This window comes from Lampris incognitus, chromosome 4, assembly GCF_029633865.1.
Source record: "Lampris incognitus isolate fLamInc1 chromosome 4, fLamInc1.hap2, whole genome shotgun sequence".
NCBI lineage: Eukaryota > Metazoa > Chordata > Actinopteri > Lampriformes > Lampridae > Lampris > Lampris incognitus.
Window position 1 is genome coordinate 67,188,853 of NC_079214.1, and position 27,545 is coordinate 67,216,397.

At 46.3% G+C, this 27,545-nt stretch overlaps 1 protein-coding gene across 3 annotated transcripts in view; it reads left to right on the forward strand.

Moving 5' to 3' along the window:
- cars1 (cysteinyl-tRNA synthetase 1) overlaps nucleotides 1–16,401 on the forward strand; it is a 38,984-nt gene extending 22,583 nt beyond the window's left edge. For 2 of the 3 annotated variants that reach the window (XM_056278125.1, XM_056278123.1), the window contains 10 exons: nucleotides 899–1,002; nucleotides 1,117–1,214; nucleotides 2,442–2,631; nucleotides 4,292–4,360; nucleotides 4,763–4,844; nucleotides 6,146–6,226; nucleotides 9,148–9,215; nucleotides 12,367–12,426; nucleotides 12,539–12,622; nucleotides 13,576–16,401. In XM_056278125.1, coding sequence (XP_056134100.1) covers nucleotides 899–1,002; nucleotides 1,117–1,214; nucleotides 2,442–2,631; nucleotides 4,292–4,360; nucleotides 4,763–4,844; nucleotides 6,146–6,226; nucleotides 9,148–9,215; nucleotides 12,367–12,426; nucleotides 12,539–12,622; nucleotides 13,576–13,692 — 953 coding nt within the window. In that variant the 3' untranslated portion in view covers nucleotides 13,693–16,401. The remainder of the gene's footprint in view (nucleotides 1–898; nucleotides 1,003–1,116; nucleotides 1,215–2,441; nucleotides 2,632–4,291; nucleotides 4,361–4,762; nucleotides 4,845–6,145; nucleotides 6,227–9,147; nucleotides 9,216–12,366; nucleotides 12,427–12,538; nucleotides 12,623–13,575) is intronic. The other variant, XM_056278124.1, reaches the window with a different exon arrangement.
- The last annotated feature ends 11,144 nt before the right edge of the window (nucleotides 16,402–27,545 follow it).

Consider the following 27,545-nt stretch of genomic DNA (forward strand, 5'->3'; position numbering starts at 1 on the left):
TACCCCCTCAGTGTCGCTGGTCGTCATAGCGACGGCTGGTTTTCAGTCTCAAAATGTACTTTTAAGATAGCGCCGCTTCGACCACTTCGGTATTTAAAAATGCCGGGCGACATCCCATGCTGACGCAGTGATGCAAAATGATGCAATGACGCATTTCTCTGACCAATCAGAGGTCTGTGTTGATTTTGGTACCCGCTCCAGTTTTTTTGCACGCTCGACAAAGGTGGTACCAGAAAAGTGGTAACGGTTACCAAAATGCCGGTACTTTCCAGTAATGGAAAAGGAAAAAAGGGCGAGTCGAGCTGAGCCGGTACCATCCATTATCCGAACCACTTATCCTGCTCTCAGGGTCGCAGGGATGCTGGAGCCTATCCCAGCAGTCATTGAGCGGCAGGCGGGGAGACACCCTGGACAGGCCGCCAGACCATCACACAGGGCCCACACACACACACACACACACATTCGTACCTAGGGGCAATTTAGTACGGCCGATTCACCTGACCTACATGTCTTTGGACTGTGGGAGGAAACGAGAGCCCCCGGAGGAAACCCACGCAGACATGGGGAGAACATGCAGACTCCACACAGAGGACGACCCGGGACGACCTCCAGGGTTGGACTACCCCGGGGCTCGAACCCAGGACCTTCTTGCTGTGAGGCGACCATGCTAACCACTGTGCCGGCTGAGCCGGTACCACGTAGGGGAAAAGGGCCATTAGAAAATATTCTTGTTTTGTCTGATTTTGTTGCAGCTGAGATCCTTTGTCGTTTGAGATTACTGTGATGTGGTGAGACGAGTGATGAAAGACATACCAGCTTGACATGCTGCAGAAAAGGTGATTGAGAAATCACGTTAACACTGCGTGTGTGCGCGTGTGTGTGTGTGTGTGTCTCCCAGGTCGTCAGCTCCGTCTTGCATTCTTAATGCACTCCTGGAAGGACACATTGGACTACTCCATCAACACCATGGAGTCAGCCGTCCAGTATGAGAAGTTCATGACTGTAAGGTTGAGCAAAAACTAGTCAAAAAGACATGTCAGTCTGGTCATAATGTTAACCCTGAGCTCGTGGTGTGTGTGTGTTTCACTGATAGACTACTTTTGATTCTGCCAACAGGAGTTCTTCCTTAACGTCAAAGACATTATGCGTGCGCCCACTGACATCACGGGTCAGTTTGAGAAGTGGGAGGAGGCGGAGATGGATCTCAACAGCAGGTAAGCGGTTTGCAGTCATGTGTCACGAGCGGGCTCCGATTGGCCGGGGAGGTGTGACGTCATTCAAACGGAGCAGAATCACTGCCAGTAGAAGTGATGTCAAGAGGAATTCATTTATTGGGTGTCCGGGTAGCGTGGCGGTCTATTCCGTTGCCTACCAACACGGGGATCGCCGGTTCGAATCCTCCAGCTTGGTCGGGCATCCCTACAGACACAATTGGCCGTGTCTGTGGGTGGGAAGCCGGATGTGGGTATGTGTCCTGGTCGCTGCACTAGCGCCTCCTCTGGTCGGTCAGGGTGCCTGTTCAGGGGGGAGGGGGAACTGGGGGGAATAGCGTGATCCTACCACGTGCTACGTCTCCCTGGTGAAACTCGTCACCGTCAGGTGAAAAGAAGCGGCTGGCGACTCCACATGTATCAGAGGCATGTGGTAGTCTGTAGCCCTTTCCGGATCGGCAGAGGGGGTGGAGCAGCGACCGGGACAGCTTGGAAGAGTGGGGTAGTTGGCTGGGTACAATTGGGGAGAAAAGGGGGAGGGATCCCTGCAGTCAGTTGAGACTGAAGAGGTCACTTAGATGAGTGATGAAACGTTTCTGTCTCAGTAAACGTTGTATCCAGATGGATTGACTCAACTTTCTGGTTATGTTTCAATACTTTGTATCACTACTGTGTCCGACACAATGCTATCCAAATCATCAAGACCGTTGTTGCCGTAGTTTATTTGATTGGTTAGTGTCTAGTAGGACTTTCCCAGGAGAAAGACGGGGTGCACGGTGTTTCACATTTCTATCATTTACGTAGAAGGCAGAGTTGAACCCGCTGATTAGCTTAACGTTAAGCTTCCTAAGTTCATAAAAAAGAAAAGCTATGCTTAACTGTGCCAGAGCTTTTCAGTTTTTCTTATAATCTTATATACGTTTCACTTGGCTAACTGACAAAGCATTACAATCGCTGTGGAAAAAGGTCTCATACAAAACCCAGGGCATAGTTCAATTAATCAATTAATTAATTTGATCAATTCTAAAATTTTAATTTTAATTGTATTTAGCAATTTAATTAATTGTATTTATTAATGTTTCCTTTTATTTAGATTAAAATTTTAATTTATTTTATATTTTTACTTTTATTAATTTTATTTTAATTTTATTAGGGCATCTTTTAATTTTATTAAAATTAAAAAAGATTGTAATTGTTAGATGTCTGATGATTTCAATGTATTTGTTGTAGTTTCTATGAGAGGAAGTTCGCCATCCACGAGGCGCTCTGTGACAACGTGGACACTCGCTCCGCCATGGAGGAAATGAGAGCGCTGGTCAACCAGAGCAACACCTACATCGCCGGCAGGAAGAGCGCCAAGCTGAAGCCCAACCGCATGCTGCTGGAAAGCATTGCTTTGTATCTGACGGCAATGCTGAAGGTGAGAAGCGTGTTATATATAACATGTTATACTGTGTTTTACTGTGTTATATTGTTATATATATTCAATTCAATTCAATTTATTGTCATTAAAAACAATGTGCAGGCACATGTTAAAAATTAAATGAGGGCTGTGGCTTCACCAAACACTGAAAGACAGACACAGACAAACACAGCAAACACAGTATAAGATATACACACATGAAGACCAAAAGCTAAAAACAAGTTAAAAAAGAGCTGGAGTACAAAATATTTAAAAATATCTACAGACATTCAGTGGGTGGCCAGGTTCAGGTGGGCAACAGCTTGTGGAAAGAAGCTGTTTTTGAGCCTGGTAGTGCGGGCTCTGAGGCTCCTGTAGCGCCTCCCAGAGCGCAGGGGGGAGAACAGTCCATGGTTGGGGTGGGTGGGATCTCTGCTGATGCTCAGACCCCTTCGAAGGCAACGTTTGTGATAAATGTCTTTTATGGTTGGGAGCTGGGTACTGGTGATATGCTGGGCTGCCTTGACGACCCGCTGCAGAGCTTTCTGGTCTACTGAGGTGCAGTTGCCGTACCACACTGAGATGCAGATGGTCAGGATGCTCTCTATGGTGCAGTGGTAGAAGTTGGTGAGAATTTTGGGGGGTAGACGGGTGCTCCTCAGCCTCCTCAGGAAATACAGGTTTTGTTGGGCCTTTTTCCCAAGGGCCTGGGTGTTTAATGTCCACGAAAGGTCCTCGCTGATGTGGACTCCAAGGAATTTAAAGCTGGAAACACGCTCCACTTCCACCCCATTGATGTGTATGGGGGAGTGGCTGCAGCTTCTAGACCTCCTGAACTCCACAATCAGCTCCTTCGTCTTCTGCACATTGATGTAACATGTTATACTGTGTTTTACTGTTATATATAACATGTTATACCATGTCATCCCATGTTATACCATGTTATATATAATATGTTATACCATGTTATATATAATGTTATACCGTGTTATATATAACAAGTTATACTTTGTTTTACCATGTTATACTGTTATGTATAACATGTTATACTGCGTTATACCATGTTATATATAACAAGGGTAACACTTTAGTATGGGGAACGTAGTCACCATTAATTAGGTGCTTATTAGCATGCAAATTAGCAACATATTCGCTCTTAATTGGTCATTATTACGTACTCATTAATGCCTTATTCTGCATGGCCTTATTATACAACCAGTAAGCTATTAACTATGAGTTGTCCCTCAATACCTCAGAAGTATTGCTTATTAGTAGTACCATCTCAATATGCTTTGCTTAGTATGGACTTTATAAGGTGGTAGTACCACAAGAAGAGTTATTCTCCCTTACTAACACTTAATGAATATGGTCTGTTCTTACATAACAACATACAAAACTACAAGTGTTCATAGTGTTAAATTACTGTAAATTAAGTTTTTGTTACTTAGAATATGTTCCCCATACTAAAGTGACATCTTGATCATTACTAATTCACTAGTAATTAAGTTTTTTTATGTTCCCCATACTAAAGTGTTACCATAACAAGTTATACTTTGTTTTACCGTGTTATACTGTGTTATATATAACATGTTATACCGTGTTATATATAACATGGTATAACACAGTATAACATGTTATATATAACACGGTGTAACATATAACTCTGCCTGTGTTTCAGACTTTTGGAGCCATTGAAGGATCGGAGCCCATCGGCTTCCCTGTGGGAGGAACAGGACAAGACATGGATGTAAGTACAGAGAAAAGTACAGGTTTTTAAGTCTTCCTATCTTTTCTGGTAATCTGTGGTTCAGCAGTGTTCCACGTACAGCTGTGTGGATTTCATTAGAAACTTGCTTCATGTTGACTTAAAAGATTATTTTAATAATGATTCAATGGTAAGCTGACCTGACGTGGTCATCGACATCGTCGCTGCGGCATGTTACCAGAGGAAGCGTTCACCCACACATACTGATATAATGCTCTCATTGTGGCCCAGTTCGCAAGTTCTCAACCTTTTATGTGTAACCAGAACACATTTACCCCTCCAGCAGCAGATGTTGTCAGGTGCAAAAGGAATCTCACGTTTCTCGGTGGTTTTAGTGTAACACTGTTTGCTAACCCTCATTAAACTGGTTGTTGTGCTTGCCAGCTGGAGAGCACCGTGATGCCTTACCTGAAGGTGCTGTCAGACTTCAGAGAGGATGTCCGCAAAATTGCCAGAGAACAGAAAGGTAAAGACGTGCGTTCACTTGTGAAAAATAAAGCGTGTATGTAGTATGAGAGGAGGAGGAGGAGCGGGATCCAGGGGGATTAGCAGTTACTACATGGGGTGAGGAGAAGCAGTCGGTGTGCATCAGAGCATGTGTGCGGAAGCTGAGAAGTTGTAGATGTTAACGGGAGGTGGGGGAACGTTTATCAATTTATGTGTAAATCTTTGCCAGGTCTGATAACAACTAGTTAACGTTAGACTACTGATTCACTCTTACAGGCTGCACCAATCGAGCGTAAGGAATGTGGTCGGCAGTAAAACCTTTACCCCCGATATAATGTAGAGAAGCTGGTAAACGCTTCCATTGGAACGGAAGAGTTTGTTCTGGTTAACAGTTGGTGCATGTCATGTTAAACATTTTTTTTATAATAATGTTAAACATAAAATAATGTTAAAATAATGTTAAACATTAAAATAATATTAAAATAATATTAAATATAAATATTCCATACTACTACTACTAATAATATTAATCCTAATAATAATAATAGTAATAATAATCATAACAATGATAATAATAATAATCCTAATAATGATACTAATAATAATAATAATCAAAATAATAATAATAATCCTGTGATGGCCTGGCGGACTGTCCAGGGTGTCTCCCCGCCTGCCGCCCAATGACTGCTGGGATAGGCTCCAGCATCCCTGCGACCCTGAGAGCAGGATAAGCGGTTCAGATAATGAATGGAATATATGTATATAATATTTAAAATAATGTTTGACTATTAAATGTATAATGTATAATTATATATGATGTAAAAATATATAATATAAATATATAATGTATATAATATATAATTATATATTCAATAGTCAATATGATAATAATAAAATAATGTTAAGATTTTAGTGATATTTTGGAATACATTTAAATCAATGCTTGTTTTTATTGACTCAAAAGTTAAGGATATTTTTCTTTTTATCTAATGATAAAAGATGTTTTATCACAAAGATCAAATGAATATGCCCCTTTTTGCCCCGTCTCCAAACAAAATATGTTTTTCTGTGGACACCCCGTGGCCCGCCCAGCCCATGCTGGGATCTGTTGTGGGTCCCGGCCCCTACTTTGAAGCCCACCGGTGTAATGTCTGCTGTGTCTTGACATGTCTCATGACCTGAACAGCAGTCATGTGGTGAATCTTAAACGTGTTTGGGTTTGTTTTTTTTTTCCAAAGCTGATCTGATGAACACCAGATTTATTAATAATGAATGTACAAATGTTTTTGTGGTTGATGATGTATACGTTTATCTTGGTAGTGACGGTGCTGCTTCAGATGTGCGATGTGGTCCGTGATGACATCTTACCCGAACTCGGAGTCCGACTTGAGGACCATGAAGGTACAGAAACAGAATTCAAATTCAACGCTTTGTCTTAGTAATCTTTGTTTATATTCTGTCGACACGGTGTTGTAAATGTTTTAATACTGTGGTTTTAATCTAAGTTTATTTTATTATTATCCCTTCTTATATCTGGCGTAATAACAAGAGTGTTGTTTGTGAAAAATGTCATGTCCCTCTTACAGATACGAGTAATTCAAATGGTCTGAGAAAGAAAACAAAACAAACCTGTGTGTAACCCTGTGTCTTTATTCAGGAGCTCAAAATCTCACCTGACCCTCCCTGATTGGTTAAGGCTTTATTGCTCCCAGTAGCCCTAAGCCAATCGGGAGCCCTCTGTGATGGGGTGGTCCTGCTGCCTGTCAATCATTCACAGGCCCCGCCTTTCAGTCGGTTCTCTTCTCATGTATCTTGTAGACTAAATAGCGCTGATCTTAATAAATGCTTCACCTTTAAGTACAGAAGTACTTCACAATATTAGGGTGTAAGAAAATATCGATACACTCGACTATCGCAATATGATCTTTTGTGATACTGTATCGATTCTCAAAGCCACTATATTGATTTTTAATTGTTTACATGTAAAGGTTCGTGACAAACCTGTTGTGTGTAACCCCGCGGCCACTAGATGGCAGTGTCGCAATCTATCTTCGGCCATTTGACTCTTCCACTCCAACCCAGCAGCGTCAACTGAGACAGGAAGTAGCATAAGCACAAAGAACACAGGCCTATGAAATCACAATATATCGTCTTTCTTACAGTATCGGATATATCACGATATATTGAATGGTAACCCTGTATCGTGATACGTATCACGATATATTGATCGGTAACCCTGTATCGTGATACGTATCATGATATATTGAATGGTAACCCTGTATCGTGATACGTATCATGATATATTGAATGGTAACCCTGTATGGTGATACGTATCACCATATACTGAATGTTAACCCTGTATCGTGATACATATCATGATATATTGAATGGTAACCCTGTATCGTGATACATATCATGATATATTGAATGGTAACCCTGTACCGTGATATGTATCATGATATATTGAATGGTAACCTTGTATCGTGATACGTATCACCATATATTGAATGGTAACCCTGTATCGTGATACATATCACCATATATTGAATGGTAACCCTGTATCGTGATATGTATCATGATATATTGAATGGCAACCCTGTATCGTGATACGTTCCGTGATATATTGAATGGTAACCCCTGTATCGTGATACGTATCATGATATATTGAATGGTAACCCTGTATCGTGATACGTATCACCATGTATTGAATGGTAACCCTGTATCGTGATATGTATCATGATATATTAAATGGTAACCCTTTATCGTGATACGTATCATGATATATTGAATGGTAACCCTGTATCGTGATACGTATCATGATATATTGAATGGTAACCCTGTATCGTGATACGTATCACCATGTATTGAATGGTAACCCTGTATCGTGATACGTATCATGATATATTGAATGGTAACCCTGTATCGTGATACGTATCATGATATATTGAATGGTAACCCTGTATCGTGATACGTATCATGATATATTGAATGGTAACCCTGTATCGTGATACGTATCACCATATACTGAATGTTAACCCTGTATCGTGATACATATCATGATATATTGAATGGTAACCCTGTATCGTGATACATATCATGATATATTGAATGGTAACCCTGTATCGTGATACGTATCATGATACATTGAATGGTAACCCTGTATCGTGATACGTATCACGATATATTGAATGGTAACCATGTATCGTTATGTGTATCATGATATATTGAATGGTAACCCTGTATCGCGATACGTATCACGATATATTGAATGGTACCCCTGTATCGTGATGTGTATCATGATATATTGAATGGTAACCCTGTATCGTGATACGTATCATGATATATTGAATGGTAACCCTGTATCGTGATATGTATCATGATATATTGAATGGTAACCCTGTATCGTGATATGTATCATGATATATTGAATGGTAACCCTGTATCGTGATACGTACCACCGTGTATTGAATGGTAACCCTGTATCGTGATATGTACCGTGATATATTGAATGGTAACCCCTGTATCGTGATACATATCGTATCGCCAGATTCTCGCCAATACACAACCCTACACAATATCAAGATTGGTGTAACTAAGAGATACGCTGAAAAAAAAACAGAATGTTTATGCGCATAGATTATGGAAAATGTGAGTTTTGCCGGCAACAGCAGCCAAACTCAGACATGCAGATGCAGGTGAAGCTGGTTTCGGGGGAGGAAGAAGAGGGGGGACTGGATGTGGGTATGTGTCCTGGTTGCTGCACTAGCGCCTCCTCTGGTCGGTCAGGGCACCAGTTTGGGAGGGAGGGGGAACTGGGGGGAATAACATGATCCTCCCACGCGCTACGTCCCCCTGGTGAAACTTCTCACTGTCAGGTGAAAAGAAGCGGCTGGTGACTCCACATGTATCGGAGGAGGTATGTGGTAGTCTGCAGCCCTCCCCGGAACGGCAGAGGGGGTGGAGCAGAGACCAGGATGGCTCGGAAGAGTGGGGTAATTGGCTCAGTACAATTAGGGAGAAAGGGGGGGGGGATAAAAAAAACCCACAATATCAAGATCTGAATTTGATCCACGACCAAATTCAACGACATTTCAAAACAGTTGCTGGAATGACCTCAGACTTCATGAGTCGGGTTTCAGGGTGCCCTGCAGTTCATTCGCGGTGTGAAGAACAGAAGGAATATGCAGGCCTCTCTAACCTGTTGTCAATATCGGGGCTGTAGAGGCTTCATGGCGACCATTTCCCGAGTGTTGATGTGGAAAACACAAATAAAGAGGGTTTTTTTTATTAAAAGAAACCTGTTTCTGCTCAAACTGTTTCAGGCCTCCCCACCGTGATGAAGCTGGTGGACAAGGAGACGCTGCTGAAGGAGAGAGAGGAGAAGAAGGAGGTAAGGGAGGAAGTCATGAGAGTTTCTCAGATTGATTCAAATGTTTAATGTCCGTAGTACATTCCCCAGAGGAGAGGCTTTGTGGGAAAGCAGTGTGTTGTTTTAAAACAATAATAGATAATAATAGAACAGCAGATAGAAGAGGAATGAAAGTCAGTAGGAGCAAGACGGAATACCTATACGTGAATGAGAGGGAGGACAGTGGAATGGTGAGGATGCAAGGAGTAGAGGTGATGAAGGTGGATGAGTTTAAATACATGGGGTCAACTGTTCAAAGTGACGGGGAGTGCAGGAGAGAGGTGAAGAAGACAGTGCAGGCAGGGTGGAGTGGGTGGAGCAGAGTGTCAGGAGTGATTTGTGACAGAAGGGTATCAGCAAGAGTTGAAGGGAAGGTTTACAAGATGGTAGTGAGACCAGCTATGTTGTATGGTCTGGAGACAGTGGCACTGATGAAAAGACAGGAGGTGGAGTTGGAGGTGGCAGAGTTGAAGATGAGAAGATTTTCACTGGGAGTGATGAAGAAGGACAGGATTAGGAACGAGTATATTAGAGGGACAGCTCAGGTTGGACGGTTTGGAGACAAGCAAGAGAGGCAAGATTGAGATGGTTTGGACATGTGTGGAGGAGAGATGCTGAGTATATTGGGAGAAGGATGCTGAATATGGAGCTGCCAGGGAAGAGGAGAAGAGGAAGGCCAAAGAGGAGGTTTATGGATGTGGTGAGGGAGGACATGCAGGTGGCTGGTGTGACGGAGGAAGATGCAGAGGACAGGAAGAGATGGAAACGGATGATCCGCTGTGGCGCCCCCTAATGAGAGCAGCCGAAAGTAGTAGTAGTAGTAGTAGTAGCAGTAGGAGTAGCAGCAGTAGTAGTAATAGTAGTAGCAGTAGTAGTAGTAGTAGTAGCAGTAGTAGTAGGAGTAGTAGTAATAGTAGTAGGAGTAGCGGCAGTAGCAGCAGTAGTAGTAGTAGTAGTAGTGGATAGGTAGGCAGGGTGACCAGAGAATGGGACGCAGCAAAGATTCCCTGAGGCGAGATTCGAACCCGGGACGTTGTGATCAGGCCCGGATCCCCCAACACACAGACCCTGTGCAGATCTTCACCTGCACAGAGAAGGCGAGGCAGCAGAAGTTAACTTGTACAGCACACATCATAAGCAGAGGCAGTCAGGAGTGCTGTACATCAGGCTTACGGTCACACTAAGAAACGCAGAATAAGATAAAACCAATTAAAAAAATACAAGATGGAAATATAAGATAGAAAGAAAAACAGATGAAAATGTAGAGGAGTAAAAAAGCAGGAACTGGTTAAAGGCACAATCTAATGCCCCTTTTCCACCGCATGGTGCCGGCTCAACTCCACTCTACTCGCTTTACTGGGTGGGATGTGGTTTTCCGCTGCAGACGGCGTCCCCTCATGGCGAAGCCCCGCCGGTCATTCGTGGGCGTGTTGACTGGTTTTTCCTCCCTTGTCTACCAGCGCCCCCACACGAGTGTTTTATTTTCAAACAAATCAGCAAGACCAACTGCGAGTGTGTGCTTCACATGAACAATACTGGTGTAACCAAGAGACTCCCTGACAACACAGAACCTTTCACATGGCTAGATTATCACCTGTAATACAAGTTTCATAAGACTGGCCTCGGCATTATAAACACAGCTGTTCAGGTTCTCTCTGACCAGTCAGTGGTCAGATTTGATAAATATTTAAATAAATATAAATAAATGTTATTTAGATTTTTCTTTATGTTTTATTTTTCTTTATTTTCTTTATATTTACATTTAAATATTTTTATTTATTATATTATATTTAAATGTAAATATTTTTATTTATTCATTTTATAAGATTTTCTTTATATTTAAATAAATATACATACATTTTCTTTATATTTAAATCTAAATATTTTTATGTATTTATTTTTATAAGATTTTATATTTGAATAAATATACATATATTTATTTATATTTTATTTATTTATTTATGGTGCCATTTTCGTGTCACCTTTTAGTATGGGCTCAGCTCACTTGGAACCTCGCCGGAGGTGGTACCAAACAAACTACCTGGTACCAGGTAGTATCCCTAACTTCTGCCCGATGGAAAACCAAAAAAAGCGGGTGGAGCAGAGTTGAGTCGAGCCAGTGCCATGCAGTGGAGAAGGGGCTCATGTCTACCGTCACCCTCGAGTGCTCGGTACATATCCCAGCATAGAGTCAAGCTTTGACCTGAAACCACATTATCACGTGTTCAGGAGGGTGGACCGGACTGAGTCCCATAACGACATTTAACCGTACAGACCAGACTCAAACAGGAATCATCTGTCATCCTGTGGACTGATTTCAGGTGTCCCTGTTCTCGTGTCTCATTTGTGTTGAATCAGAACTTGATTTTCACTCCTCTGCCAGGGAGGTGAAGGATGCTGTGTCAGGATGTGTCCCGTCTGCAGGAAATCGGTCTGACGTTTGATCCACAAACACACTCGCCACCTGCCAAGTGTACTCTGCTAGGGTTTTTGCATTTGGCCGATTACCCCACTCTTCCGAGCCGTCCCGGTCTCTGCTCCACCCGCTCTGCTGACCCGCGGAGGGCTGCAGACTACCACATGTCTCCTCCGATACATGTGGAGTCGCCAGCCGCTTCTTTTCACCTGACAGTGAGGAGTTTCACCAGGGGGACGTAGCATGTGAGAGGATCACGCTATCCCTCCCCCCAGTTCTGACCGACCAGGGGAGGCGCTAGAGCAGCGACCACGACACATACCCACCATCCGGCTTCCCACCCACAGACACGGCCAATCGTGTCTGTAGGGACGCCCGACCGAGCCGGAGGCAACAGGGGGATTCGATCCAGCGATTCCCGTGTTGGTGGGCAACGGAATAGACCGCTACACTACCTGAAAAGAAGCGGCTGGCGACTCCACATGTATCGGAGGAGGCGTGTGGTAGTCTGCAGCCCTCCCCAGATCGACAGACGGGGTGGAGCTGTGACCGGGATGGCTCGGAAAAGTGGGGTAATTGGACAGGTACAAATGGGGAGCAAAGGGCAGAGACACGGGCACAGTATGGAGTTTAACATCTGCAGCTGCGGTGAACAGTTTGTCATTAAAAACTATTAAAGGAAAAAAAACAAAACCAAAGTGTTGTACTTATTTTCAGATGGAAGAGGAGAAGAAGAAGAAGAAGGAAGAAATTGCCAGGAAGAAGCAGGAGCTGGAGGTTGGCAAAAGGCTCTTATTCATTCATTCATTCATTCATTCTTCTGTTGCCGCCCCCTGTGTTTCTCTGGTGAACTTGTTGCTTACAGATGACCTTTCTCCTTATTTTCCAGATGGCTAAATGTGAAAAGATGAAGATCCCTCCGAGGGAAATGTTCCGCGGGGAAACTGACAAATATTCCCAGTTTGATGACATGGTAACATGGTTTCCTTCTTCCGTGTCTGGGTCTGTTGGTCCAGTTGATGTCAGATCTGACCTGGGTGTTTCTCTGGGCGGTGGAAACACGCTGCTCTGCTCTGGGGCATCCAGGTGGCGTGGCGGTCTGTTCCGTTGCCTATCAACACAGGGATCACCGGTTCGAACCCCCGTGTTACCTCCAGCTTGGTTGGGCGTCCCTACAGACACAATTGGCCGTGTCTGTGGGCGGGAAGCTGGATGTGGGTATGTGTCCTGGTCGCTGCACTAGCGCCTCCTCTGGTCAATCGGGGTGCCTGTTCGGGGGGGGGGGGGCTGGGGGGAATAGCCTGATCCTCCCACGTGCTACATCCCCCTGGTGAAACTCCTCACTGTCAGGTGAAAAGAAGCGACTGGTGACTCCACATGTATGGGAGGAGGCATGTGGTAGTCTGCAGCCATCCCCGGATCAGCAGAGGGGGTGGAGCAGCGACCGGGACAGCTCGGAAGGGCGGGGTAATTGGATGGGTACAATTGGGGAGAAAAAAAGCGGGGGGAAATCCAAAAGCTCTACACCTGACCTTGTGAACACCACAGTAAGTCAGGGTTCCCAAGCCTCTTGGAAAACCGGGAAGTTTATTAGCTGGTTTTCCAGTCATGGAATAACCTGGAAAAATATTAAAATTGATCAAATTTCCGGGAAATATCATTGGGGTCGTGGAAAATTGGAAAATTTAGGTCATGAAATTGCGTTCTTACCCAACGGAGACGACATATTCTGAGCCCAGCATGCGTTGTGAGAGTCCGTATGGTCATCGGCGCGTCTCACGTTTCACCCGCCATTCATGCACCCAGTCTCAGACTTCCTGTTTACAGGATGTGGTTTCAGTGAAAACCTTCGTATCAGTAACTGGACGCTCTTGAGAATTTTTCAAAGGAGTTAAAAAGATCTTCTTTTTTGTTTTTCATAAATAGGGTTTCCCCACTCATGATGCCGAAGGGAAGGAGCTCAGCAAGGGACAAACCAAGAAGCTACGAAAGCTGTACGAGGCCCAAGAGAACCTACACAAGGAGTACCTGCAGAAAGTCTAACCCGGCTGTCCTGCCCGCCCACCTTGCAACACCTACTCGTGAAAATTCAGGCCCGAGATGGTGGGTGTATTCTCGGCCTGTTCGCCGCTTTCGTCACCGGACGTGACGTGACGTGACCATTTCCTCAAAATTGGAGGACATCCATATGAAGAACACCGTAGACACCGAGAGAGAGAGCGCGCTGTACGCAGCAAACGTCCTCGCATCACTGCAAAATGTAAGCAGAAAATGGGAACCGTGCGTCAGCGCTGCAGGAATTCTCCCAGAGTTGTTTTTGCAATCTTGTAATTGGGTAAAAGGCTGTACCGCTTACATTTTGCCGTGAACGGTGACAAACGGTTAATTTTTTTAAAATGTATCAGAAATGCCATTGCATTTAAATGTAGCTTATTGTTATTGCATCATCCCGAGATCTACAGTGCATCTCATCTGCTGAATCCGAAGCAGAATCACATGAAGCGCATCGTCGGTGTGGCGCGGCGTTGCTGCAAGGCCAGGTCCCGTCGTGCCGCGCAGGCTCGATGACACGAAGCTCGGCGTGCGAGGAAACTGCCAACGCATCTTCTCTTCCATTCCTTCGTGATATCCATCTGCCCGGAGAGGTCCTGTGTCTTCTGACCATGACAGCCGATACCCCTGTCTCTAAATTTCACTCGCGCTCTCATATTTTTTACCTTAACCACGCGTCGCTTAGTTTCTGCTTCATCTTTGGAACGTTTAATATGAATAACTCCAGCTCTTTCTTGACAATATTTAGGAAATGTCTTTTTATTATAAGAAAAACGACAAAAAAAAAGCTTTTGTTTAGCGCTCGCTCCGCCGTTAGTGAGTTTGAGTGACGTCACATGAAGAGGTGCTGTTGTTGCGGTGTTTTATTCAGCCGTCCATTATGTCGTGTTCACACCAAACGCCAAGGCACTTCTTTCGCGCGATGACATGTCATATGAAGTCCCTGCAAAGATGCCGGTGGCGCGAATACACGCGAATTTCACGTCATTCGCACGAGTTGAAAATATTTTTCTTAATTTTTCTTATATATTTTTTTCCCCCCCAATTGTACTTGGCCAATTGCCCCACTGTTTCCCACATCCGGCTTCGCACCCACAGACACGGCCAATTGAGTCTATAGCAGGGGTGTCAAACTCCAGGCCTCGAGGGCCGCAGTGTCTGCAGGTATTTTTTGCAACCATGCACTGCACCACCTGATTTCACTAATTAGCTCACCTCCTGGATCAAGGAGGGAAAGGAACTAGTTTAATCAGGTGGTGTAGTGCATGGTTGCAACAAATACCTGCAGACACTGCGGCCCCTCGAGGCCTGGAGTTTGACACCCCTGGATAGGGACGCCCGACCAAGCCCGAGGTAACAACGAGTTAAAATATATATATATGGTTAAAAATATTCAACTTGAGCGGGAAATTTGGGCAGCGTCCGAGTGATGTCGCAGCATCGCCGTCGCTATGGACGCGTCACAGGAAGTCAGACATGCGGAGCACGTTAGACAGCACAGCATGGCTGTTTACAACGCCAACTCGCGTATATGCCGCCATATATCTGACGATATGACAACGACGCGGTCTAGTGCATCCGATGTCTGACTTCCGTTTGCTGTGAAGCTTCCGCTTCCGGTCGGGAAAATAGCTCATGGACGTTTGTAACGTGAAGCGGGTGTGGGTGGAGAAAGGCCGGCAGCGTTAGCAGGGGCTCCGGGATAGCTGGTTAGCTCAAGAGAGTCGACAGACAACGAAGTGGGATTTCCACACGGCAACTTTATTCTACCGTACTTAACATCGGCCATACCATGCCGGGTCCCCACGGCACTACGTCCACCCGTCATACATGAGCAGTGGAACATGGACAGCGTTACCCTGCACCAACTCCTTACTGAGGTGAGCCCTCTTGGGGGATGTCGGTCGGAGCATGTAACATGGCGGCTCCGTGCGGACAACTCTCAGCTCTTAGTACGACCCGCCAAAACAAAAGGAGGCACCGCCTTGTGGCGCTATTCAGTACTGCAGTAATACCACGTTTACCAGACTCCGGCCCTCACACGTTAACCCCATTCGCGTGACGGCTGTGTCGCGAAAGCCTGCTTCGCGTACTCGACCCTGCGGCCGAACTCGCGCGCTTAACGCGAGGCGAAAGGCCGCTTCGCATTTGGCGGGAAGGCGACGCTTAAGAGTTGCAGCATCGTTTAGTTTCCCGCGTAACGTTTTGTACTTGCTCGGTTGCGTAAAGGCGTGGCCGGACCCATTCTTCCAGACCGGGAAGTGACCCGAGGCTCGTGGGGAAGTTTAGCGGCGGGTGCGCCCGAGTCCCTCGCGCCTGTACCTGCTCTGATGACTCGTAGAACTCGGAAGTCCACCAGCGCATCCGGACCCCGTACCGGCCGAATGGTTTCGTCCCAGCTGTGTGTCGGAAGTCCCCCCCGGGAGCTTCCGCATCTCATCGTGGAGGTTCTCACGCGGAGGGGGGGGGGGGTACATTCGGGTTGTTAGCACGTGCGTAACTGTGGGACTGGTTTCGCAGTCGTGTTTAGAAGAGAGCGACCGTGTCAGGTGCCGGTTTGATGTGACAGATGTCATGGCGGGGAGGAAGAATCATCTTTTTATCAATTGGAGTCACGGTTACACATTAGAAATGTGTGTAAAATCTAAGGTGGGAAAACATGCCGACTTCGCAAAAGTCTAAATAAAAATCTTTTTTTGTGCTGAGTGTGTAGTTTCTGATGCCTCTGAAAAGAACACAAGTGCATATCACCATGTTTATACACTGGACTGCCTACCGTTAATGAAAGCGCCTCAACAGTGTCACGTTGTATATTGCCGCTAGTGAGAACCCAGAGTGAATGCGGCTAACGCCCCGAATCTTCACGATGCCCGTTAACCTGTGTCGTGTATCTGCAGGATAGCTGAATTATACAACCATCAAGGTGCATCTTGGTCTTCCTCTTTTATCTGCTAGCACAGTGGTTCTCAACCTTTTTGGGGTCCTGGACCCCCCTGCGTATTTTTGATCTACCCTGAGGACCCCTCCACCTGATCTTGGGGGAGGGGGTTGCAATTTGATAGAAACAGTAGAAACTGCATTTTAAATTGCATTATAGCATTTATTCACTCTTTGGGGCAAAAATAAGAGCTTTCAGTTGTAACTTAGATATAGTTAACAAAACAGAATTCTTATGCAGTAACTTTCAGATATAGTTAACAAAACAGAATATGTATTCAGTAACTTTCAGATATATGTAACAACAATTTTTATGCAGTAACTTTTAACAATGCAAACGGGAGCGAGGTCTCTTATTAAAATACAATAGATTACACTTGCGAAACAGATGTAATTAGAGAAAAAAGTCCTGTTACCCTTTATAGTTTAGGTAGATAAAGGTCTCAGTCACATCTGAGTAAAATAATCCTATTTCTATAAATGTCATAGGATCTTTTTTTTAAAAGATATTTTATTTTCACGGACCACTAGGGGTCCGCGGACCCCCGGTTGAGAAACACTAGCTGCTAGACCGTAGTAACAATGCAAAACCACTGCGTTAAGCAGGCATGAAAACACACGAGTGACCCTCTGCTCTGTCTTCTGCCGAGGGGGGGGGGCGCACCAGAGTGGCGCGCGTACGTTTATACAACATGCACAACCAATAGACATCGAGGGTCAGAGGTCAAAAATAAAATACATATTACTGCAAATAGAAACATTTGCTTGTCTCTCCATACACTACACTCCTCCCCTCAAATCTGAACCCAGTACGTTTACAGAACAGCCACATTTCTTTTTTACATCTTGTCAACGTGACATTGTTGTAACAACAACTGGGTTCTCACAGATTTAATCTATCAGGCGGCTTCACAAGCCCCTGCGGCCTCTGGACACCCTCTGCAACTGAGGAGGGAGCGGCATCACTGGATCCTTGCTGCACAACCCTCTCAGTGGATTCTGGAGCATCTACAGGCGATGCTACACATGCATGTGATCCATCTGGAACAACCCTCAGATCATCATCAGATTCATCTGACACACTACAGTTCTCAATCTGTGTTGATCATTTGATTGACATGTCTCTTGTACACCTTTCCATACACTTTCACAAGATATGTGACAGGACCAAGTGCCCTTACAAGGCACCCATTTAACACCTTCCCCTCCCCTGTGGTTTCGAACCAACACCTTCTGTTTTGGTAGGAAGTGTCTGACTTGTGCCAACTTATCTGCTTGCTTGGACTGTTGACTGTCCTGTCTCTGCTGCATGGACTCTGCGAAATTAGGTTTGGTGAGAGACAACCTGGTTTTGAATTGACGTCTGAGAAACAATTCTGCAGGTGTTTTCCCTGTAGTAGACTGTGGTGTACTCCTATAACAGAATAGGAGATTGTGTATGCAGTGGTGCAACGTCATATTACTACTCTTTCCCTTTTCAAGAGCTGTTTTCAGGTTCTGCACCAAACGCTCTGCAGCCCCATTAGAAGCTGGGTGGTAAGGAGAACGCTTAATGTGTTTCACCCCATTGTTTTTCAGGAATGTTTCAAACTCAGCAGATACAAATTGTGGTCCATTATCAGACACAAGTTCTGGAAGACCCCGAGTGGCAAAGTATCCCCTCAAAACTTCTATGGTCTTTTCAGATGTAGTGCTACTCAAAAAAGCTACTTCTGGCTAACGTGAATAGCTATCGGTGACAACTAGGAAGTTGAACTTTCCCTTCTGAGCATAATCTATGTGTATCCTCTGCCAAGGACGGTTAGGCCAGCTCCAATTGTGAACAGGAGCTGTGGCAGGTTGGTTTCTGTTTAACTGGCATGCCTCGCAACTGTTTACCAGTGACTATGTCAGAATCAAGGTTTGGCCACCAAAAGTGACTATGGGCTAATGCCTTCATCTTTACCATTGCCTGGTGATTTTCATGCAATTCACGTAACATCTGTGGTCTTAACACCTCTGGTATGATTACCCAGAAACCTCACATCACACAGTCAGATTCAACTGTCAGTTCAGTGTTTCTTATGAAGTATGGCCTTAACTCATCATTCAAATGCTTTGGCCAACCATTCAATGTGAAGGGCTTCAGTCTCTGTAGTACTGCATCGGTCTTTGTCTGTTTTGCAATCTCTTGTGAGGACACTGGCACTTTATCCAAAAATGAGACCCTGAACACATAACTATAATCTGAGTCTGCCTCTTGAGTCTGTAGTGGTAACCGCGATAATGCATCCGCATTTACATGTAAGGATGGCCTGTAACGTATGTAATACTGGTATGCTGCTAAAATTGACCACCTCTGCAGCCTAGCTTCTGCCAATGTAGGCACTCCAGTTTTGGGCCCTAGTATCTTTAGGAGTGGTCTGTGGTCTGTAAGCAGAGTAAACTTTCGTCCATACAGATAGTCATTAAACTTGGTCACCCCAAAGATGACACTAAGTGCTTCTTTCTCTATCTGAGAATAGGTGACTTCTGTTTTAGTAAGTGTCCTAGACACGTAGGCTATAGGTTTCTCACTGTTGTCTGGAAACTGATGTGAAATCACAGCACCTATGCCGTAAGGCGAAGCCTCACATGCCAAAATTACAGGCAGTTTAGGATCCTAATGTGTAAGCACTGGCGCGGCTACAAGCTGTGCTTTAGTACGCTCAAACGCCTCTTGACATTTTCTTGTCCAACCCCACTCTTTGTCTTTAAGTAGGAGCCCAGTCATAGGCTTAATCTCGCTGGACAGGTTTGGTATAACTTTGCCATAGTAATTGAGCATGGCTAAGTACGACCTCAATTCTGTCACATTTTTTGGCACAGGAGCTTTGTCAATAGCCTCAGTTTTCTCTTTAATTGGACGCACATTCTCGGCATCAATTGCATGCCCTAGGTAGGCCACACTGTTCTGAAAGAAGGCGCATTTCTCTTTGTTAAGCCTCAGCCCACGTTCCTCCAGTCTCTGTAACACTTGTTTAAGATTGCGCAGATGTGCGGCGGTGTCTGTTCCTGTTATCAAAATATCGTCTAAGTTGCATACCACGCCACCAAGCCCTTGTAATACTGCATCCATAGTGCGCTGGAAAATAGCGGGCGCGCTAGCGACCCCATATGGCAAGCGGTTGCATACACAGAGACCTCTGTGTGTATTGATGGTGAGAAAGGGCTTACTTGTCTCATCCATGTCGAGCTGAGTGTGGACCTGCGTCAAGTCAAGTTTAGTGAAACGCTTTCCACCTGCTGAAGTAGAGAATAAATCCTGCGGTTTTGGAAGCGGGTACTGATCTACATCAAGCCACTGATTTACCGTCACCTTATAATCTCCGCAAATGCGCACTGATCCATCTTTTTTCGGCATGCACACTAGCGGCGCAGCCCATTCACTATGCTGCACAGCAGATAATTCCTGTTGTTCGAGTCGGTTAACTTGTTATCCACGGCTGCACGCAGTGCATAAGGCACTGGCCTCGCTTTGCTAAATGTTGGTACAGCATCCGGTGATACACGCAAGGATGCAGTGAGGCCTTCTGCACGGCCCAGCTCTGCGCTGAAAACTGCTCTGTGCCCTGAGCACACTTGCTCCACTGGGCCAGATGCGGCAACGCGATTCACTTTTGACCAATCTAAGCTGAGCACTCGAATCCAATCACGCCCGATCAGCGCCGGGGCTTTACCAAGTGCCACTAGCAAGAGCAGCTGTAAATGCTGCTTCCCACATTGCACATTCACTAGGATTTTACCCCACAAAGCTAACGGTTGGTCTGTGTATGTTCTCAATGTCACGTCACATGGATGCAGTTTCGACCCTTCCAGTTTGGATTTGTATAGGCTCTCTGAGATAACTGACATGGCTGCCCCGGTATCTACCTCCATGTCCATCCTAACACCACTGCATGTTACCATCACCTTGTAAGGCTTCACAAACTCACACTCAGTCTCTGCTGAATACAGCCTCATATCAGTTCGCTGTTCAGAATCAGTCTCTGAGTCCGGTTCGCGAGTTGCGTCTGCCCGGTCCACAAAGTTCACCTCCGGCCCGGTTTTGGTCCGAGGCGGGCGGGCAGACCAACGTCCAGCAGACCGCCTCCCTTGGTCCCTACCGGCGTGGGTGCGCTGGTTCCGACAGGCTCGCTCCAGATGTCCGTTCTTTCCACATCCGCGACACCGGAAGTCTTTGAAGCGGCAGCTCTCCGGTCCGTGTCCTTCCCCGAGGCCCCTGTAGCGGTCCTGCTGGCTGTCGCTGACCTCCCTCTGGTTCCGCGCAGTCCTGGGCTCTCGGTGCCTCCGCACCCCGACATGATCCGCTCGCATATGCACAGATGGCCGTCCCTTCTGCATGCTTTATAATCCAGAATTCCTGCATGAGAAATTGTTCGTTACTTCCACCACCTTTTGCCACGTTAATCCCTCGCCAATGGCGGCATTCAGTAACTTCCGGCGCAGCTCTTTGTTAGACGTCCCACGCACGAGCTGATCTAGGAGCTGCTCCTCCAGGCTCGCGTCAAAATGGCATGTAGAAGCTAATCCTTTCAAGCGAGCAATGTAGTCAGCAAAAGTCTCTCCAGACTGTTGTCGACGGCTTCTAAAAGCAAATCTTCCCGCCAATACCTTCTTCTTTGGCGCGTAAAAATCCCGCCACGTCTGTAGCAAGGTTGCAGAAGCAACTTCACGGATATCAAGTCCTTTAGCAAGGCAACATTCTTCCGTCCAACCGCAGACAAGAATACGGCTCTTCTCCTATCTTGCTCGGTTTGGTTAGCAGACAAGAGCTGCAGAAGCCTTCCTTCATAATGGTCGAAGGTTTCTGCCGTTTGGTGGAACTGCAGTCCTGTATCTGGACTATACAGTGCCATCGCCTACGTTAGCTGCTGAGCTGCTAGCATCGTTCAAACATTACCGGTCAAGACTGGAGCAACCCGTTGCACATAAAAATAAAGAGGAAAATCCCATCCTCGTCGCCAAAACCTGTCGTGTATCTACAGGATAACTGAATTATACAAAGATCAAGGTGCATCTTGGTCTTCCTCTTTTATCTGATAGACCGTAGTAACATTACAACACGACTGCGTTAAGCAGGCACGGAAACACATGAGTGACCCTCTTGCTCTGTCTTCTTCCAAGGGCGCGCACCAGAGTGGCGCGCGTACATTTATACAACATACACAACCAATAGACATTGAAGGTCAGAGGTCAAACATAAAATACACATTACTGCAAATAAAAACATTTGCTTTCGTGTGTATCTCCATACACTACAATCTTTTTGTGCTTAGGTCCAGACTTAGTCCTAATCAGTCAATCCATCCATTATCCAAACCGCTTATCCTGCTGTCAAGGTCGCGGGGCTGCTGGAGCCTATCCCAGCAGTCATTGGGCGGCAGGCGGGGAGACACCCTGGACAGGCCGCCAGTCCATCATACAGGGCCCACACACACACACACACACACACACACACACACACACACACACACACACACACACACACACACACACACACACACACACACACACACACACACACACACATACCTAGGGGCAATTTAGTATGGCCGATTCCCCTGACCTACATGTCTTTGGACTGTGGGAGGAAACCGGAGCACCCAGAGGAAGCCCACGCAGACAACATCCAAAATCCACACAGAGGACGACCCCCTAGGGGGGGACTACCCCGGGGCTCGAACCCAGGAACCTTTTTGCTGTGAGGCAACCGCGCTAACCACTGCGCCACCGTGCCGCCCCCTAATCGATCAATCACAGTATATATAAACCACACTTCATACGATGCAATGCACTTTACAGTAAGAAAAGACTGTAACGGTAAAAGAAGAAAACAGGCAAAATGAATGAATAGAACTAAGTTTAAACAAAGATAGTGTGGAGAAGATAACGGATGATCCGTTGTGGCGACCCCTAACGGGAGCAGCCCCAAGTAGTAGTAGTGTGGAGAAGATAGATAATAATAAATCGGAATGACAAATCAAAACTGGATCTAATTAGAGCAGACCGAAAACATAGCTGATCAACAGCAGATTAATAGCTAATAATAGCCAATAAATAAACGCACCATAAGATAATATGTAAGGAGCGAGTCCATTAAAAGCTTTATAATTAAAAGCTTGATATCCCAGATATCCTCCGCTCCCGGCTCATTGTACCAGCCCCCATCTGCCAGTGGATTAAAAACTTCCTGACAAACAGGAGGCAGCTGGTGAGGCTGGGAAAAATCACATCCAGCACCCAGACAATCAGCACTGGCGCCCCCCAGGGATGTGTGCTCTCCCCTCTACTCTTCTCCCTCTACACAAATGACTGCACCTCATGTGACCCGTCTGTTAAACTCCTGAAATTTGTGGACGACACAACCATCATTGGCCATATCCGGGATGGTGACGAGTTTGCATATATGTAGATGGGAGATTGATCAGCTGGCCCTCTGGTGCAGCCATAACAACTTGGAGCTGAACACACTCAAAACACTGGAGATGACAGTGGACTTCAGGAGGAGCCCCCCAACACTGCCCCCCCACCATGCTCAACAGCACAGTGTCTGCAGTGAAAACCCACAGATTTCTGGGTTCCACAGTCTGCCAGGACCTAAGGTGAGCATCCAACATAGACACAATCATCAACAAGGCCCAGCAGAGGATATACTTTCCCCACCAGCTCAAGAAGTTCTACCTGCCTCAGGAACTGCTGATTCAGTTCTACACTGCAGTAATCCAGTCTGTCCTCTGCACATCCATCACTGTCTGGTTTGGACTGGCCACCAAACAGGACAGGGACAGACTACAACGGACAGTTAAGTCTGCAGAGAAAATCAGTGGTGCCTACCTGCTCTCCATTCAAGACTTCTACACCTCCAGAGTCAGGAAACGGGCAGACAACATCACCGCAGACCCATCACACCCTGGTCACAACCTGTTCCAACTCCTCCCCTCTGGCAGGCGCTACAGAGCACTGTACCCCAAAACATCCAGATATAAAAACAGTTTCTTTCCACGGGCTGTCATTCAAATGAACACTTAACACTATCAAATAAATCCAACCATTTTGTATATACTGTACTGTACACTGTACTTATACTGTGCGCTCTGTCATGTCCATATACCCCAAGTATGTAAACTGGCTGGAATTTCTGATCGTATTACCTGAACTAAATTGATGTGTGTGGCTGTGACTGACCAGCGCATGGCATTAATTTATGATCTAATAATTTGAAAGGGTGGTTTATAGCTAGCTGTTGAGAGATTTACATAAATGTGGAATAAATGTTAAATATATTGTGTGTGAGAGGGAGAAAGCGGGAGCTAGCGGATTAAATCCTCGTATCAATCCTGTTGAATTTAACTAATTAAAGCGCACAGTTCGTAATGACTCTCCAACGACTGTCCCTTTAAGACGGTGGGTTCAGGGGTTAGCACCAGGGGATTGTGGGTAGACGCGGGGTTGAGTTGTGTTTGATGATATTGAGCTGTTTACTTGACGTTTGTTGGAGGAAATAAACGACTCCACGGCTGTGTGGTCAAAAGGAGAAGTGGTTTCGCCTCCTTTCTGTCATCGTCCACATTGGCGACCCCGACGTGAGCCATGGGGGAACGAGGCTACCAGTGCGGCGGCAGCGGCTAACGCCGTCTCGCTCAAACTCGAGAGGATACTGGTGAATTGCCGGCGGCTCCGAGTCGAGGCAGAGAGGTCCAGGCCTCTTCCTCGAAGACATGGTGGTCATACGTTTCATCACTCATCTAACTGACCTCTTCAGTCAAAACTGAGTGCAGGTATCCCCATCATCATAAACAACACAGTTGGGTTGCCAGGAGGATGGCCGTGACTACTACATCGGGAAAACCAAACAGACGCTGGCCAAGAGGATGGCACGACACAGGACAGCTAACACGTCAGGCCAGGACTCCACAGTCTACACCCATCTACAGGCCAGTGGCCACTCTTTTAAGGATGAGGATGTCCATCCATTATCGGGGGGATGCTGGAGCGTATCCCAGCAGTCATGGACGGCAGGCGAGGAGACACCCTGGAGAGGCTGCCAGGATCATCACAGGGCATTGAAGTCACCTCCCCAAATAACTGTAGCAAAAGGGAATTTTGATATTAGCTGGTTGATCTTCATTTCAAGAGTCAGAAATAGGGATTTAAAAGTAAGATTTAAAAAATAATTAAAAATGTATATATATATGTATTTGTGTGTGTGTGTGTGTGTGTGTGTGTGTGTGTGTGTGTGTGTGTGTGTGTATGTGTGTGAGAGAGAGAGAACACACAGGGCGTGTGTGACACGTCAGTGCAGTAGTACTGAGGTAGTAGTGCTTGTAGTTAGTACATGCTGCATGCTGCTTCTGCTTGCTAATTTCTGCTTTCAGCTACTGCCGCCGACTAGCCCACTTGAAAAGAGGAGCCGAGTGCGTAATTCTCCTCCTGCCAGTACATAGCCTCTCCATCGCCAAGACTCCTGCAGTGCCTCCTCGTGGCCACACACGGTAACTGGGTACTTTGCGGTCCCAGGCCAAACTGTAGGGGATCTCGGAGCAGCAGTGGGCCCCAGAGAGAAGGTGTGCAGGCCCACTGGTGTGTGGACACACCCTGGCGTCTCTCAACCACTGCCTCAGCTGTGGGCTAATAGCAACAAAGTCCTCAATGGCGGAGCGGGCGGAAGATGGTGGCTGTGAGGAGCACCACAATGGCCGCAAAGGCGTAAGAACGCAGCAGCAAAGAAGGGCCCCCAGTTGTCTTGATCTCCATGCCACTGGATCCCGGCCTTTCTATGCCAAGGACTGAGTGGAGGCTGCCTGTGCACCAGCCTCCCCACATTAAAAGATTCCATGCACAGGCGTCCTTCCGAAAGGGAATCGGACACCGTTTAACATCCTGGACAAAGTCCTGTGGCGATCAGGAAGTGGTGACGGGGGCAGAAATGTGAAGTCTGGCAGCTCCTAGGCACAACCTGACGCACAGGCGGTGGGTGTCTGATTCAGTCGTTAAGCTCTTGGGCTTGAGGTAGAAAGAGCTTTTCGGCAGCTGCACCCACGACTGAGCAGCCCTATTTAGGATCCACTCTGCTCACCCCAGTACGGGAAGGGGCTGGAAAAGGTGCCCTAAACATAGCCTGCCTCGAAAACTCCTGTCTGGGCTACCACACCCAGAGGGATCACCACTAAGCGGTCAGATACATAAACGGAAGCAAACTTGCATTGGAACCTGGAGCGTGCGGACCCTCATGTACAATAAACACAGTGAACGACTCGAAAGGTGAACTGCCATCATCACCAGGGAGCTAAGGAGATTCCGGATCGATATTGCAGCACTCTGTGAAACCCGACTGGCTGATGAAGGGCAGCTGAAGGAGGAAAAAGGCGGATACACTTTCTTTTGGAAAGGAAAACCTGCTGATGAGCCAAGGATCCACGGTGTGGGTTTTGCTATTAAGAACAGCCTCATCAACCACCTCTCCGAACCCCCTGTGGGCATCAATGAACGCCTAATGTCCATACGTCTGACGCTTGCAGGCGGCCAAAAGGCCACTGTTGTTAGTGCCTATGCTCCAACACTTGATGCACAGGATGAGCAGGTCAGCATAGAAGGAGGCCTTCTATGCTGACCTGGACAACATCTTAACCAAAGTCCCCAAGGAGGACAAGCTAATCCTGCTTGGAGATTTCAATGCCAGGTTGGGACGAAACCACAATCTATGGAGAGGCACAATAAGGAAGGAAGGAGTTGGCAACACGAACTCCAATGGCATATTACTGCTTTCAAAGTGCTCAGAACACAGCCTGGTCATCATCAACACACTTTTCCACCAAAAGAATAAACTCAAAACATCCTGGATGCATCCTCGCTCTAAGCTCTGGCACTTCATCGATTACATAGTCATCCGCGCCAAAGACCACCATGATGTACTCAACACCAGAGCAATGACCAGTGCGGATGACTGCATGGACTACATCATGTCCATCAGTCTCGCGCGGAAAAGAAGGGTGCAAAAAAGGCAGTGCCGGCCAAAGCTCAACATCGAACGGCTGGGTGACCCCACCTTTCGAGAACAGCTCCAGGCTACTCTCAGCGCTGCTCTGCCCAAGCAATATCCAGAAGATATTGATATACACTGGGACCTGCTTAAGTCTATCACCAAGGACTCCTGCAAAAGCACCCTTGGCTACAAAACCCGGAAACATCAAGACTGGTATGATGAGAATGACAACGAAATCCAACAGCTCATTGACATCAAGCGGTGAACCTTCATTGCCTGACAAAATGACATCAACTGCAAGGCTAAAAGAGTAGCCCGTGCCAAAGCAAAGGCAGCTGTTCAATCTCGGGTTAGGCAACTGAAGAACCAGTGGTGGATAAGGAAGGCTCTGGAGATCCAGGAGCTTGCTGTCTGTGGGGATACCAGAGGTTTCTTCGATGCCACAAGAGCGGTATATGGCCCCAGCTACCGTTGCCTAGCCCGCCTTCACTCCAAATATGGGCTAATGCTGCTTAAAGATAATAAGTCAATGGCCAACAGATAGAAAGAGCATTATGAGGAGCTACTGAACAGGGACATAACTCCTGAGATGGAGGCCCTTGACCAACTCCCTCAACAACCCATCACAAGAGTATGGGAGCACCGCCCAGTCGGAGCGAGGTGCAGGATGCCATAAGAAAGATGAAGAACAACAAGGCCACTGGACCTGATTGCATCCCAGCAGAAATCCAGGCCAGTTCTCCTTAGTCACATCCATAACCTGCTCCTCAAAATATGGGAAAAGGAGGAAATCCCTGCACAACTTGCCCTCATTGTCTCCATCTTTAAGAAGAGAGACAAGGCAGACTGCGGAAATTACCGTGGCATTTCCCTCCTATCCACGACTGGGAAAACTCTCGCCCGG